Source organism: Hypanus sabinus, chromosome 11 (assembly GCF_030144855.1).
Source record: "Hypanus sabinus isolate sHypSab1 chromosome 11, sHypSab1.hap1, whole genome shotgun sequence".
Lineage (NCBI taxonomy): Eukaryota > Metazoa > Chordata > Chondrichthyes > Myliobatiformes > Dasyatidae > Hypanus > Hypanus sabinus.
In genome coordinates, this window is record NC_082716.1 from 4,843,065 (window position 1) to 4,859,333 (window position 16,269).

At 46.8% G+C, this 16,269-nt stretch overlaps 1 protein-coding gene across 2 annotated transcripts; it reads left to right on the plus strand.

The window, feature by feature from the left end:
• The first annotated feature begins 1,099 nt into the window (after positions 1-1,099).
• On the plus strand, positions 1,100-13,953 carry c11h1orf52 (chromosome 11 C1orf52 homolog). 2 transcript variants are annotated; one of them, XM_059983720.1, is made up of 4 exons: positions 1,100-1,650; positions 8,883-9,075; positions 10,594-10,682; positions 12,053-12,190. In XM_059983720.1, the coding sequence occupies exons 1-3, from the start codon at positions 1,399-1,401 to the stop codon at positions 10,680-10,682; spliced, it is 534 nt and encodes a 177-aa protein (XP_059839703.1). In that variant the 5' UTR covers positions 1,100-1,398; the 3' UTR covers positions 12,053-12,190. The 2 variants fall into 2 exon arrangements, with proteins under 2 accessions (XP_059839703.1, XP_059839700.1); XM_059983717.1 differs by lacking the exon at positions 10,594-10,682 and having other exon boundaries at positions 1,219-1,650; positions 12,053-13,953.
• The last annotated feature ends 2,316 nt before the right edge of the window (positions 13,954-16,269 follow it).

Consider the following 16,269-nt stretch of genomic DNA (forward strand, 5'->3'; position numbering starts at 1 on the left):
AATGTTATCAAGAAAACAACCTCTCCCTCAATGTTGCAAAAACAAAGGAGCTGGGTGTGGATTACAGGAGGAATGGAGATGGGCTAACCCCTATTGTCATCAATGGATCTGGGGTTGAGAGGGTGAACAGCTTTAAGTTCCTTGGCATCCACATCACCGAGGATCCCACGTGGTCTGTACACACCAGCTGTGTGGTGAAAAAGGCACAACAGCACCTCTTTCACCTCAGACGGTTGAGGAGGTTTGGTATGAGCCCTTAAATCCTAAAAACTTTCTATAGAAGCACAATTGAGAGCATCCTGACTGGCTGCATCACTGCCTGGTATGGGAACTGTATCTCCCTCAATCACAGGACTCTGCAGAGAGTGGTGTGGACAGCCCAGTAGATGTGAACTTCCCACTATTCAGGACATTTACAAAGACAGGTGTGTAAAAAGGGCCCGAGTCACCCCAACCACAAACTGTTCCAGCAGCTATCATCCGGGAGGCGGTATGGCACTATAAAAGCCAGGACCAACAGGCTCCGGGATAGCTCTTCCACCAGGCCATCAGACTGATTCACACTGATACAATTGTATTTCTATGCTATATTGACTATCCTGTTGTACATAGAATTTATTGAAAATTACTATAAATTGCACATTTAGATGGAGATGTAATGTTTACTCTTCACATATATGAAGAATGCAAGTAATAAATTGAATTCAATTCAGAGGAGGGCCGTACCAGGAGGTCTGTATAAGTACAGGCGCCAACCGGCAGAGGCGCGGTACCAGGAGGAATATGCAGCAACTACGGGCACCAACCGGCAGAGGGCGCAGTACCAGGAGGAATATGCAGCAACTACGGGCACCAACCGGCAGAGGGCGCAGTACCAGGAGGAATATGCAGCAGCTACGGGCACCAACCGGCAGAGGCGCGGTACTAGGAGGAATATGCAGCAGCTACGGGCACCAACCGGCAGAGGCGCGGTACTAGGAGGAATATGCAGCAGCTACGGGCACCAACCGGCAGAGGCGCGGTACTAGGAGGAATATGCAGCAGCTACGGGCACCACCCGGCAGAGGCGCGGTACTAGGAGGAATATGCAGCAGCTACGGGCACCAACCGGCAGAGGCGCGGTACTAGGAGGAATATGCAGCAGCTACGGGCACCAACCGGCAGAGGGCGCAGTACCAGGAGGAATATGCAGCAGCTACGGGCACCAACCGGCAGAGGGCGCAGTACCAGGAGGAATATGCAGCAGCTACGGGCACCAACCGGCAGAGGGCGCAGTACCAGGAGGAATATGCAGCAGCTACGGGCACCAACCGGCAGGGGGGGACGTAGTGGGATCTCTACACCCAACAGTCCGCCTCGGGCTGCTACTTGCCTCTCTGAACGGCGCTGAGGGTCATCATGGCGGACGGGCCGAGTGACCCCCTGTCGTACTTCGCCGCCTACGGGAGCTCGGACTCGGAGTCAGACACGGAGCCGGAGGCGGTGTCGCCGGAAACCCAGGCTGCCGAGAGCAACGCGCTCCCGGGCCCACGCCTCGCTCTCCCCGCCCCCGAAGAGCTGTTCGGCCACGTGTCCCGGCCCAGCTTCTTGAGCGACCCACGGAAAGGTCGCATCGACTGGGAGCGCCGGCTGGTGCGAGCCCCGGAGGAGGTGAGGGGGCCATAGAGGAGGGGTCATAGGTCCGTGGGCGGAGCAACTGGCGTGGGCGTGGCCACGTCAAAGGGCGGGGCCAGAGGCTCTGGGCGGAGCAAGGGTCCGGATCCACGTCCGGATCTGTGGGCAGCATGAGGAGTCTGGGATGTGGAGACTGGGTATATCGTGGAATCAGTCCGACCCACAAAGCGGTCCCTTACCATAGTTCTCTGTATTTCTAAGCTCCATGTACCCATCAAGGAGCCTCTTAAAACAGTGGTCCCCAACCACAGGGCTACAAAGCATGTGCTACTGGGCCACGAGGAAACGATATGAGTTAGCTGCACCTTTCCTCATTCCCTGTCACACCCACTGTTGAATTTGAACCCACTCAAGGTCATCAGTCACCTAAACGCAGTGACACCCTTGCGCCAGGAATCACTGGTTGGTCTCGGGTAAGCGGCAGCCATGTTCGGCCGGCAAGAAGTGCCGTTGCTACTGGCCTGGAGCATGGACAGATGGGCGCTACCCCGAAACCTGTATAGCACAACGACTGTTTGTGGGGAACCCGATGCTAAATTATTTGCAGATGACCTAATTCGGGCTCAGGGTTTCGTAAGTAGCGGAGCAACTACCTCGCTGCGATCTACTGAAAGTCATCCCTCGAGTTTAACCTTTGTCGGCCAATAGATCCTACCTATCTACAAGGGGGGTGGGCGCACACCCTGTCGCACTCCTCGCTCGGTCGGTCGCTCTGTCCAGACTGCAACCGCCATGGCCTCGGTACAGGGACCTCTGGCCCTTACCTTGTCCTCTCACTGGTGTGTTGCAATGATTTTATGTGTTCATACGAGGAAAATATGTGCTGTGTGTTTAATATCCAAACGTTACTTAAAATGTTATGATGCTATTGACTTATAAGTGAGTTATAAATGATTTATCACTATATTCATGCGCAGTGTTTAATATTAAATTAATTAGATAAACCCTTTTAGAAACAAAATTGAATGTATTAGCCACTTATAAGTGACTTATAATTGACTTATTACCTATATTCCGGTCGTGATTAACACCCGCAACCCCCCTCCGCAGTGCAAAAAAGGTTGGTGACCCCTGTCTTTAAAGACCCTATCATTTCCGCCTCCATCACTGTCACCAGCAGCCCATTCCACGCACTGACCACTCTGTGTTTTTTTAAAAAAAATTACCCCTGACATCTCCCCTGTACCTACTTCCAGGCACCTTAAAACCGTGCCCTCTCAGTGCTAGCCATTTTAGCCCTGGGAAAAAGCCTCTGACTATCCACACAATCAATGCCTCTCATCATCTTGTACAGCTATCCCATCCTCTGTTGCTCCAAGGAGAAAAGACTGAGTTCACTCAACCTCTTCTCATAAGACATGCTCCCCAATCCAGGGATCATCCTTGTAAATCTCCTCTACACCCTCTCTATGGTTTCCACGTCCTTCCTGTAGTGAGGCGACCAGAACTGAGCACAGTACTCCAAATGGGATCTGGCCAGGGTCCTATACAGCTGCAACATTACCTCTCGGCTCTCACGATTGATGAAGGCCAATGCACCATATGCCTTCTTAACCACAGAGTCAACGTGTGTAGTAGCTTTTTGAGTGTCCTGTGGACTCGGACCCCAGAATTCCTCTGATCCTCCACACTGCCAAGAGTCTTAGCATTAACGTTATGTTCTGCCATCATATTTGACCTACCAGAATGAACCAGCTCTCTGTACTTTCTCCTTGTGGAATGCCCCAGGTTCTTCCTACAGTCCAGTGGTGTAACAGCTAGGTTTATTAGTTGTTAATAATTGTCCTGTGATTAGGTTCGGGTTAAATTGGGGTTGTCAGGGGTTGCTGGCGGCCCAGCTCGAAGGGCAGAAGGGCCTACTTCACGTGGTATCTCGAAATAAAGAAATAAACACTAACCGGTACTGTGAGAGGAAACCAGAGTGCCTGGAGAAATCCCACACAGTCCACTGGGATCATTAGCATATGTTGTCACAGCAGTGCAATAAAAACTAAAAATTACAAGATATATATGTTAAATAAATAAGGAAAGGCTAGAATGCTGTAGGTGGGTGACTGTCAGGAGGAGGAGGGGACGTGCACGGCCAGTGCAGAATACCCGTGACCGTTCACCTCAATAGTAAGTATACAACTTTAGATACCAGAGGGGCACGACCTACCGGGTGAAGCCACAATGACCGGGTCTCTGGCACTGAGTCAGAAGAGCAGAGAGGTGAAGAGGACAACAGTGTTGATAGGAGATTCCCTAGTCAGAGGAACAGAGCTGAGGTTCTATGGGTGTGATAGAGACATCGGATGGTACATTGACTCCCTGGTGCCAGGATCCGGGATATCTCAGATCATGTCCATGGCATTCTCAAGGGTGAGTGTGATCAGCCAGAAGTCCAGGTACATATTGGCACCAGTGCCATTGCTAAACAAGGTGAGGAGGTCCTGAAGAGCCATCTTAGCGAGTTAGGAAGAAAGCTGAGAAATGGGACCTCCAGGGTAGTGATCTCTGGATTGCTGCCTGTGCCACATGCCACTGAGGGCAGGAATAAGATGAGTGTGTGGCTGGGTTCAGATTTATGGATCATTGGAGTCTTTTCTGGACACGATCATGGCTAACAGGCTAAGTCAAAGCCAAAGTGAGGGCATATAATACAGGCAAAAATTAGTGAGAAGTAGAGAATTGGAAAGCTTTTAAAAACCAACAGAAGGCAACTAAGAAAATAAGTAAGAAGGTAAAGGTGGAATCTAAAAGTAAGCTGGCCAATAATATTGAGGGGGGTAGCAAATATTTCTTCAGATACATAAAGTGTAAAAGAGAGGCGAGAGTGGATATCGGACCACTGGAAAATGGTGCCAGAGAAGTAGTAATGGGGAACAAGGAAATGGCGGATGAACTGCATCAGGCTTCACTATGCAAGACACTAGCAGTTTGGTGGAAGTTCCAGGTGTCAGGGGTCATGAGGTATGTGGAGTTACCATAACTAGGGAGAAGATTCTTGGGAAGCTGAAAGGTCTGAAGGTAGATAAGTCTCCTGGACCAGATGGTGTACACCCCAGAGTTCTAAAAGGTGGCTGAAGAGATTGTGGAGATTCTGGAATGGTTCTGGAAGACTGGAAAATTGCAAATGTTATTCCATTCTTCAAGAAAAGAGAAAGACAGAAGAAAGAAAATTATAGGCTAGTTAGTCTGACCTCAGAGGTTGGGAAGATGTTGGAGTAATTATTAATGATGAGGTACTTGGAGGCACATGATAAAATAGGCCAAGGTCAGCATGGTTTCCTGATGGGGAAATCTTGCCTGACAAATCTGTTGGAATTCTTTGGAGAAATAACAAGCAGGATAGACAAAAGAGAATCGTTGATGTTGTGTACTTGGAATTTCAGAAGCCCTTTGACAAGGTGCCACACACAAGGCTGCTTAACAAGCTAGGAGCCCATGGTATTACGGGAAAGATTCTAGCATGGAGAAATCAGTGGCTGATTGGCAGCAGGCAAAGAATGGGAATAAAGGAGCCTTTTCTGGCTGGCTGTCGTTGACTAGTGGTGTTCCACTGCAGTCTGTGATGGGACCGATTCTACGTTATATGTCAATGATTTGACATGTGGCCATATTTGCAGACGATATGAAAATATCGTGGTGGGGCAGGTAGGTTTGAGGAAGTGGAGAGGCTACAGAAGGACTTGGGTTAGGAGAACGGGCAAAGAAATGGCAGATGGAATACAGTTTCAGGAAGCATATGTTCATGCATTTTGGTAGGTGAAATGAAAGGGATGACTATTTTCTAAATGTAGTAAAACTACAAAAAAATGAGGTGCAAATGGATTTAGGAGTCCCTCTGGAATTAGGTAGTCTCTAACGGTTAATTTGCAGGTTGAGTCTGTGGTGATGAAGGCAAATACAATACTAGCATTCATTTCAAGAGGACTAGAATATAAAAGCAAGGATGTTATGTTGAGACTTTATAAACTACTGAGAGGGATCAAAGGAGGTTCACGAAAATGAGTCCAGGATTGAAAGGCTTGTCATATGAAGAGTGATGGCTCTGGGCCTGTATTCACCAGAATTCAGAAGACTTAGGGGTGACCTAATTGAAATCTATCGAATGGTGAAAGGCCTTGATAGAGTGGTGTGGAGAGGATGTTTCCTGTGGTGAAAGGCCTTGATAGAGTGGTGTGGAGAGGATGTTTCCTGTGGTGAAAGGCCTTGATAGAGTGGTGTGGAGAGGATGTTTCCTGTGGTGAAAGGCCTCGATAGAGTGATGTGGAGAGGATGTTTCCTATGGTGGGAGAGTCCAAGACCAGAGAACACAGTCTCAGAGTAGAGGGGTGTTCGTTTAGAATGAAGATGATGGTGAATTTCTGTAGCCAGAGAGTGGTGAATCTGATGAGGGAGAGGTTGTTTTCTTGACACCAAAGAGATGACTTCTTCCCTGTCGGCCACCTCATTATTGTTTGAGACGAGGCCAATCAATGTAGTGTCGTCGGCAAATTTAATTAGCAGATTGGAGCTGTGGGTGGTGACACGGTCATTGGCATACAGGGAAGGGACTTAGTACACAGGCCTAAGGGGCTCCTGTATTGAGCCTCAGAGGGGTGGGAGTGAGGGAACTCACTCTTATCACCTGCGGGTGATCTGACAGGAAGTCCAGGATCCAGCTACACAAGGCAGGGTGAAGGCTGAGGTCTCTGAGCTTCTTGTCGAGCCTGGATGGAACTGTGTTGAATGCTGAACTATAGTCCAAGAACAGCATGCTCACATAATCATCTTTCTTCTCCAGATGTGTAAGGATGGTGTGTAGAGCTGTGGCTATTGTGTTGTTTGTCGATCGGTTGTGTCGGAAGGTGAATTGTAGGGCATCCAGTGTAGGTGGTAGCAAGCTGCAGATGTAATCCTTGACCAGCCTCTCAAAACATTTGCTTAATATCGAGGTAAGTGTGCCAGGATGCCAGTCGTTCAGGCATGTTACCTTGGTGTTTTTTTTTAGGTACGGGGACAATGGTGGATGATTTGAAGCAGGAGGGCATTCTACACTGGAGAGGGAGAAATTAAAAATGTCTGTAAACACACCTACCAGTTGTGCTGCGCTCATCCTGAGTACTCACCCTGGGAAGCCGTCTGGTCCTGCAGCCTTGCAGCTGTCCACTTGTTGGAAACATCTACGTACCTTGGTTTCAGAGATGACCAGGTTGTGGGTTGTAGCGGAGGCCTTCCTCGGAGGCTCAGAGTTAGCGTCTCAAAAGAGAACAATAAAGTAGAAAATTTAGAGTGGTAATGTACATTGTCCATTCACAAGTCTGCTGGAGAAGGGAAAGAAGCTGGCTCTTCAGGCTCCTGTACCTCCTCCATGATGGTAGCAATGAGAAGAGGGCTTGTCCTGGGTGATGGTGGTGCTTAATGATGGATGCTGACTTTTGAGGCATGGGCTTTTGAAGGTGTCCTCAATGCTGGGGAGGCCAGCGCCCCGACGGAGCTGGCCGAAACTGCAACTTTCGGCATCTTTTTCCAATTCTGTGCAGTGGCCCCTCCATACCAGAGGGTGATGTAACCAGTTAGAATGCTCTCTACAGTACATCTCTAGAAATTGTAAGATTCTTTGATGACATACCATATCTTAAACTGCTAATGAAGTATAGCTGCTGTTGTACCTCCTTTGTAATTGCATCAATATGTTTAGCCAGGATAGACTTTCAGAGATGTTGTCACCTCGGGAATTTGAACCTGTTCACCCTTTCCACTTCTGGTCCCTCAACGAGGACTGGTGTGTATTCTCACAACTTCCCCTTTCTGAAGTCCACAATCAATTCCTTGTACTTACTTTGGGTGCAAGGTTATTACTGTGGTACACTCAACCAGCTGAGGTGATCTATCTCACTTCTGCACCCCCTCTTGTCACCATCTGAAGTTCTGCTAACAATAGTGGTGTCATCGACAAACTTATAGATGGTGTTTGAGCTGACAATTGTGGGTGTAGAGAGAGCAGGGCAGTGGGATAAGCGTGCTTTCCTGAGGTGCAGCAGTGTTGATCGTCAGCTGTTGTTTCTGATCCTCACTGACTGTGGTCTCCTCTCGTGGAAGTGAAGGATCCGTTCGCAGGGCGAGGTCCAGGTTCAGGGGTCAGTAGTCTCCGGGTAGGGTCAGGTGGTATTGAGTGGGGCAACAAGACATCAAAACAAAGCCCTATGCTGGGTAGTTAGAAATGTTGATGATACCCAAAAGTCCTGGCCAACATTTAAAGATGATCTTTATTTGTCACATGTACATAGAAACATCAAAGTGTACATTGAACTGTGGCAATTGCGACACTGACTAACAGTCCGGTGATGTGCGGGCTCACCATGTTTCTAGCACCAGCATAATATCTTCAAAACTCACTTTGGACTGTGGGAGGAGACCGGAGTAACTGGAACACCCAGAGCAAACCCAGGGAGTTCACGGGGAGGGCATGCAAACTCCTTACAGAGAGTGCCAGAGTTGAACGCCCTGAGCTGTAATAGCAGCGTGCTAACTTGTCTCTTCCTATTTCTCTCCGATGCAATGGTAAAGGAGATAGAATTCTGACCACTGAGAGAGCATGGCACCTTCCGGGAGGTTGCTGTAAAGTAAGCAGCTGCTGCTTCACTAAACCAACCTTGTGATAGACAAGTGCTTAACTGGTACTTTGTGATTAGTGAAAACTCAGGAGAAAGCCTCGCATTTCTGTGGCTGCTCAGTTCATTTCTCATCAGCATTTCAGTATTGAATGCCTTGTCTCATGAAGAGTGTTTGATGGCTCTGGGCCTGTATTCACTAGAAACCTAACTGAGATCTAATGAATGGTGAAAGCCCTTGATGGAGTGGATGTGGGGAGGATGTTTCCTGTGGTGGGAGAGTCTAAGATCAGAGGACACAGCCTCAGAATAGAAGGACATCCTTTTAGAATGGAGATGAGGAGGAATTTCTTTTGCCAGAGAGTGGTGAATCTGTGAAATTCTTTGCCACAGGCAGCTATGGCGGCCAAGTCTTTATGCATGTTTAAGGCAGAGGTTGATATTCATTGGTCAGGGCATGACGGGATACGGAGAGAAGACTGGAGATTGGGGCTGAGGGGAAAATTGGATCAGCTGTGATGAAATGGCAGAGCAGACTCGATGGGCCAAATGAGCTAATTCTGCTCCTATATTTTATGTTCTTATATTCTGCTCCTATATTTTATGTTCTTATATTCTGCAAATTGCTAGCCACCAAGGGAGTTCAAAGTGTGGAAGAACAATGCCGTACCGCCACCAGAAACCTACGCAGTGGAGGAGAGGAAGGCGCCATCAGGTGCGGACATGGCGGTGAGGTGGTCCAGCATGTACCAGGACAACGGGGAGGACGCTCCTCAGCGCACATCCGGCCTACCTGCCGAGGCAGCGGAGGTCGTTGGGTCAGGTGGGTGTGGTTTATAAACAGCAGCCCCAATCAAAGTTCAAAGTAATTTTATTATCAAAGTACATATATGTCACCATATACAATCCCAAGGTTCATTTTCTTGCGGGCATTTACAGTAACTACAAAGAAACACAATAGAATCAATAAAAGACTGCACTCACAACCAATGTGCAAAAATCAACATTGAGCACTGAGCGGTTCAAAGTTCATGATATCAAAGCACGTATGTCACCATGTCCAGCCCTGAGATTCATTTTCTTGTGGGCATACTCGATAAATCCAGTAACCATAATAGGACCAACAGGGCGGACAATCAGTGCGCAAATGACAACAAACTGCAAATACAGAGAGAGAAAAAAATAATGATGCAAGCACAATCAAGTGGCCTGCATCATTCACCAAAATCTTGCTTTAAATTACAAACTCAAAAAAGACAAAATACCTTACTATAAATACAAGCCTTGATCCAGTTTTAGAGTACAGCACAATACAGGCCCTTCGGCCGTCAAAGTTGAGCTGAACATGTCCCTACCTTAGAAATTACTAGGCTTACCTATAGCCCTCTATTTTTCTAAGCTCCATGTACTGTTCCAAAAGTCACTTAAAAGACATTTTCGTATCCGCCTCCACCACTGTTGCCGGCACCCATTCCACGCACTCACCACTCTCTGTATAACAATCTTACCCCTGACATCTCCTCTGTATCTACTCCCCAGCACCTTAAACCTGTGGCAATCTTTTCAGCCCTGGGAAAAAGCCTCTGACTATATACATGATCAATGCCTCTCATCATCTTATACACCTCTATCAGGTCACCTCTTATCCTCTGTTGCTCCAAGGAGAAAAGGCCGAGTTCACTCAACCTGTTTTCATATGTTATGCTCCCCAGTCCAGGTAACAGCCTTGTAAATCTCCTCTGCACCCTTTCTATAGTTTCCACATCCTTCTTGTAGTGAGGAGACCAGAACTGAGCACAGTACTCCAAGTGGGGTCTGACCAGGGTCCTATATAGCTGCAACATTACCTCTTGGCTCCTAAACTCAATCCCACGATTGATGAAGGCCAATACACCGTACGCCTTCTTTTCCACAGAGTCAACCAGAGCCTCTCCCATCCCCATTGATGATGATGATGATTGATCATCGCCAGAGGCTCAGCAATCTCCTTCCTCGCCTCCCACAATAGCCTGGGGTACATCTCATCCGGTCCCGGCAACTTATTCAACTTGATACTTTCCAAAAGCTCCAGCACATCCTCTTTCTTAATATCTACATGCTCAAGCTTTTCAGTCTGCTGCAAGTCATCACTTCTATCACCAAGATCCTTTTCCACAGTGAATACTGAAGTGAAGCATTCATTAAGTACCTCTGCTATTTCCTCCGGTTCCATACACACCTACCCACTGTCACACTTGATAGGTTCTGTTCTCTCATGTCTTATCCTCTTGCTCTTCACATGCTTGTAGAATGTCTTGGGGGTTTTCCTATAAATTATATTATGACTGATCCGTCATTACAGATCGGACAATCCATAATAATCGGCTGGATATACAATCAAGAACAACTTTAGATGTCGCCATTCCAAACACACATACCGTACAGAAATGAGTAAGTGAAAAACAGCAGAAATATCGGAATTAGAAGAGCAATTGAAAACTTTGGACCATGAACAGAGCATACACTGTCCCGATAGTAATATCTACAACTGGTATCATCCCAAAGTCACTTTAAAGCAGCATTAAACAATTGGCCTACACAACAATATTTACGCAAATCTCTGGAAAGCCACAGTACTGAATTCCACTAGAATAGTCTGAAAGTTCCTATCAATTGACAAATGAGTGTGCTTGGCTAATCCCATTCCTCAGTTTTTACCACCTTGAGCTGGGAACAGTTCAGTGTTGGGGTGAGTGAAGTTGACTGAAGTTACCCCTCTGTTCCTGAACCTGGTGGTGATGGTCCTAAGGCAGCTGTACCTTCTTTCTGATGGCAGCAGTGAGAAGAGAGTGTGACCCGGGTGGTGGGCCCCTGACGACGGATGCTGCTTTCTTGTGACAGCACTCCATATAGATGTGCAGAATCTCAGATGGAAACGAGAGGGTGTACAGGAGCGAGATATACTAGTTAGTTGTCGCAGCAACAAACTTGCGCTCAATGTCATCCTATCTCCCCATCTTCCTTCCCAATCTCCCCAACACCATCACCCCCCACCCATCTCACTTTCCCTGTTTTCAACACCGTATCTCCACATCTCCATCATCACATCTACCCATTTTCATCAGTAACTTGGTAAATTGGTAAATTTTTGTTACGTGTACTGATGTTCAGTGAAAAAGCTTGTCCATGCAGATCAATTCATTACAACAGTGTGTTGAGGTGCAATCATTAAATGCCAAATCATTATTTACTTAGAGTATTGTGAGCAGTTTTGGGCCCCGTATCTAAGAAAGGATGTGCTGGCATTGGAGAGGGTCCAGAGCAGGTTCATGAGAATGATTCCAATAATGAAAGGGTTTATGTATGAGGTACATTTGTTGGCTCTGGGCCTGTACTTGCTGGAGCTTAGAAGAATGAGGGAGATCTTATGGAAATCTATCGAATATTGAAAGGCCTCGATAGAGTGGATGTGGAGAAGATGTTTCCTATAGTGGGGGAGTCTTGGGCCAGAGGGCACAGCCTCAGAACAAAGGGACATCTTTTTATAAAAGAGATGAGGAGAAATTTCTTTAACCAGCGGGTAGTGAATCAGTGCCACAGATGGCTGTGGAGGCCAGTCATCGGGTACATTTAAAGCAGAGGTTGATAGATTATTGATTAGTCAGGGTATCAAAGGTTACGGGGAGAAAGCAGGAGAATGGTGTTGAGAGGGATAATAAATCAGCCTTGATGGAATGGTGGAACAGACTCGAAGGGCCAGAAGCCTAATTTTGCTTCTATATCTTACGGTGTTACTGACAGGTATTTTCTCTGCCTTTCAGATGAGGAGAATAGCGAGGAACCTTCTGGCAAGAAACGTAAAGTGGAGACGTTCCAGCAGAAGGAGAAGAGGAAACGGAATGAGGGGCAGGCCAACAGGGAGAAGAGTTTCGTTGAGGAAGAAAAGCGAATCCTCAGGCAGGAATTCTGCTTCAAGGAGTGAAGTGATCTGTGGCTGAATGTAGCATACACTGAATTCCTTCTGCTTGTCCACAATCATAGTGGCTGCTGTCCTCGCAAACCAGAGGCTCCATTATCGTCACAAAGCCAGAGCCAGACTGTCAGTTGTGTGTGGAAGACACAGCCATAGGGACATAAGACATGGAGCAATATTAGACCATCTGGGCCATCAGTTCTGCTCCGCATTTCCACCATGGCTGACTTATTATCTCTGTCAACCTCATTCTCCTACTTTCTCCCCGTAACCTCTATTCTGAGGCTGTGCCCTCTGGTCCTAGACTCCCCCACTACAAGAAACATCCTACCACTTCCATAATGCGATAATTTTCAATGAGATCCCCCCTCATTTTTCTAAACTCCATTGAGTACAGGCCCAGAGCCACCAAACGCTTCTCATACAACTCTGTGTGGAACATTAAATATCCGGTGAAGTGTGTGTGTATTGATTACTGGATTCCTTCAGATGTATAGGGAAGAAATCCCCTTAAGCTGTGCCAATAGTAGGCAAACTATCAAACGTTGTGACACAGACTTGATACCGCATTGTTAATTTAACAAGCATCATGTGATGTTTTTCGGGCACGGTGCAGTGAAGAGAGTACTGCTCAAACAGAAGGCTGACTGGTCACATTTTCTGTCGTGTAGCTGGTGAACTGGCACCTTAACAACATGATCCACTTTCTTCATGTATTTACTATTAAAGGTATTTTTTCCAGCATTCCTAGTCTGCTGAATGTTGAATATGTAACGAGTTCAAGTTCAGCCATACACATGAACACAGCTAAACCTCTGGGGCCAAGGTGCAAAACTTCTGTACCAACAGTCACACATAGCATAGATAACATGTAAACATCATTAACAAAAACTATGTTACCATCATGGCTACCGGAATTTGTCCGTAATGTAAGTGAGTGAAGTCGTAAGGAAGGCATTTGACATGCTTGCCTTCATTGGCAGGGGCGTTGAATAGACAATAAGACACAGGAGCAGAGTTAGGCTACTGGGCCCATTAAGTCTGCTCCACCATTCGATCATGGCTGATTTATACTCAGCGGCCACTTTATTAGGTTCCTCCTGTTCCTGTAGACCTTACACTTTAACGTTTGACGTGTGTTTAGAGATTACTGTGTAACGTCAGTTTGAACTACTGTCGCCTTCCTGCCAGTTTAAACCAATCTGGCTATTTTTCTCTGACATCCCTCATGAACAAGGTGTATTTGCCCACAATTTTGCGCATGAGAACACCAGGAGATCAGCAGATGTTGAGACAGTCGAACCACCCTGTCTGGCACCAACAGCCAAAGTCACTGAGTTGGCTCTTTGCCCCATTCTGATGTTTGGTCTGAACAGCAATTGAACCTCTTGACCATGTCTGCATGCTCTTGTGCATCGAGTTGCTGATACATGATTGGCTGATTAGATATTTGCATTAATGAGCAGCAGTGCCTAATAGACTGGCCACAGAGTGTATTTTCCCTCTCAATACCATTCTCCTGCCTTCTTTCTGTAACATTTGACACACTTGCAAGTATCTATCAACTTATAACATAGAGCATTACAGGCCCTTCAGTCCATGATGTTTTGCTGAACTTGTAGCTGAGAAAAGGTTAATGTGGGAATGAGGCATGGACTGTTCCTCTCTGACCTGCTGAGTGTTTCTATATGTATTAAATTCAGTGTTAAAAGTACAATTATTATTAAAGTATGTATACTATATACAACATTGAGATTCATTTTCATGCAGGCAATCACAAAACAAAGAAGCCCAATAGAATCCATGAAAAACCTCACAGCATAAAGACCATCAAACATTCAATGTGTGAAAAAGAAAGAACAAATTGTGCAAACAATTTTAAAAAAAAGCAAACAAGTAATTCACAGAACATGAACTAGGGTCCCCGAAAGTAAGTTCAGTACCATAGAGCCAGTTCAACACTGCAACTGGTCCAGGAACTCAACGGCTGGGGGCCCCAGCCACGGAGCCAGGTTCAGCACTAAGACGAGTGCTGATGGCTGCGGGCCCCAGCCACGGAGCCAGGTTTAGCACTAAGACGGGTGCCAATGGCTGGGGGCCCCAGCCACGGAGCCAGGTTCAGCACTAAGACGGGTGCCAATGGCTGGGGGCCCCAGCCACGGAGCCAGGTTCAGCACTAAGATGATGGCTGAGGGCCCCAGCTGCAGAGTCAGTTCAGTGCTGAGGTGAGTCAAACCTCACAAAGCAGTGAGCTGAACACCAGTTTGTCCTCCACTGTTGGCCTCAATACCTTTATCTTTTTAATGTAGCTTGGAGGCTATTTCATTCAAATCCGTTCATTGTCCATTCTTGAGCCTCGGCCCTGCTGCTGCAGCCATACCTGCATTCTTGAGAGTCCCGTTGCTAAATATTTCAGGGAAGCACAAAAATACGAGTTCATACAGATAGTTCAAAATAACCCCTCACAGCAGGAAATCACAGGCTGCTGCTTACAGTGATTGTCGTTCTGAAAATGTATATTGAGTGGAATTATTGGTAGTTTTGTTAGCTGCCTGCAGTGTCGCCATTTAACCCTTCCCTCCCACATAACACCATTTTTCTATCGTCTATGTGATTATCAGAGTTTTTAAAATGTCCTTAATATATCTGCCTCTACCAACACCCTTGCTAGGGCATTCTACACACCCACCAGTCTCTATAAACAAAACCCTACCTCTCACACCCTTATACTCTCCTCCAATCACTGTAAAATAGTGCCCCTTGTGTTAGCCATTCTCTGAACATCCTTGTGCCCGTCTTAAGAACCTGTTAAATGCCTTGATTGTAGTTGACTTCACCACCAACCTAGGCAACGCATTGCAGGCACCCTCCACCCTCTGTGTAAAGTAACTTGCCTATCACATCTCTGGAACAGAAACAGACCCTTTTGCCCATCTAGTCCATGTTGAACTATTATTCTGTTGAGTCCCACTGGCACCAGGACCATAGCCCTCTACGACTCCCATCCACCTACCTATCCAAACCTCTCAATCAAACCAGCATCTCTTTTGAACTTATCCCCTCTCATCTTATATGCTTGCACTCTGGTATTAAACATCAGAAAGTAGCATGGTAGCGCAGTGGTTAGTGCATCGCTTTACAGTGCCAGCGAGCTGGGTTCAATTCCAGCTGCTCTCCGTAAGGAGTTTGTACATTCTCTCTGACTGTGTGGGTTTCCTCCGGGTGCTCCGGTTTCCTCCCACAGTCCAAAGATGTAGGAGTCAGTAGGTTATTTGGTCAGATGGGTGTAACAGGGCGGCATGGGTTCATTGGACCAGAAGGGACCTGTCACTGTACTGGATCTTTAAATTTAAAAAAAAAAGAGATTCTACTCCTCCACCTGGATTGAGATTCACATCACCTGTGATCTGTTTTCTCTGTTTCTAGATTTTGATCAAAGATACTCTGACAACCGAAGCAAATCTTTCATCTTTCTATCTGTATGGCAGAGAAACTCCAGCATCCCTTCAGCTGCCCAGGTTCCCCTGTACCCAGAGTCACTCAGGGAGGGCAATGTGTACGTTGCCAGCCCCAGCACATGGAAAGGTTTCGCCTGAGGAGAGATCGTTCTTATCTGCCCTCAACAGTAAGAGGCACTGTCCCAGGGAGCCTCCATGTTGAAACATGTTCCAAACCCTCTCCCCCCCCTCGGGCTGGATAGCGTGAGAACTGTATGTGTTCTCCAGCTATCAGGCCCCCAGATCGTTCCCTCGACTGAGATGTTTGGCTTTTAATGAGTACTGAGCAAGTCTTCAAAACACACACATGCAGATGTATATTACACACTCTCTCACACACACACACACACCACATTGAAAACATATGCGCATGCTCATACCACATACACAGCCACACCACACATACACATGCAGATCTATATTACACACTCACACCACATGCACACAAACACACCACATACCCACCCACACCACACACACACATGCAGCTATTACTCATACTCAGACATCACACACACAGATATATACTACTCACTCAGACAAACCACGAACATCACACGCATAGATA

What these genes read in the sequence shown, in the direction of transcription:
- c11h1orf52 (XM_059983717.1), top strand. Translation starts at nt 1,399, where the DNA reads ATGGCGGACGGGCCGAGTGACCCCCTGTCGTACTTCGCCGCCTACGGG. An exon ending in TGGTGCGAGCCCCGGAGGAG is followed by an intron (nt 1,651 to 8,882) that starts GTGAGGGGGCCA and finishes GCAAATTGCTAG; the next exon opens with CCACCAAGGGAGTTCAAAGT. An exon ending in AGCGGAGGTCGTTGGGTCAG is followed by an intron (nt 9,076 to 12,052) that starts GTGGGTGTGGTT and finishes TCTGCCTTTCAG; the next exon opens with ATGAGGAGAATAGCGAGGAA.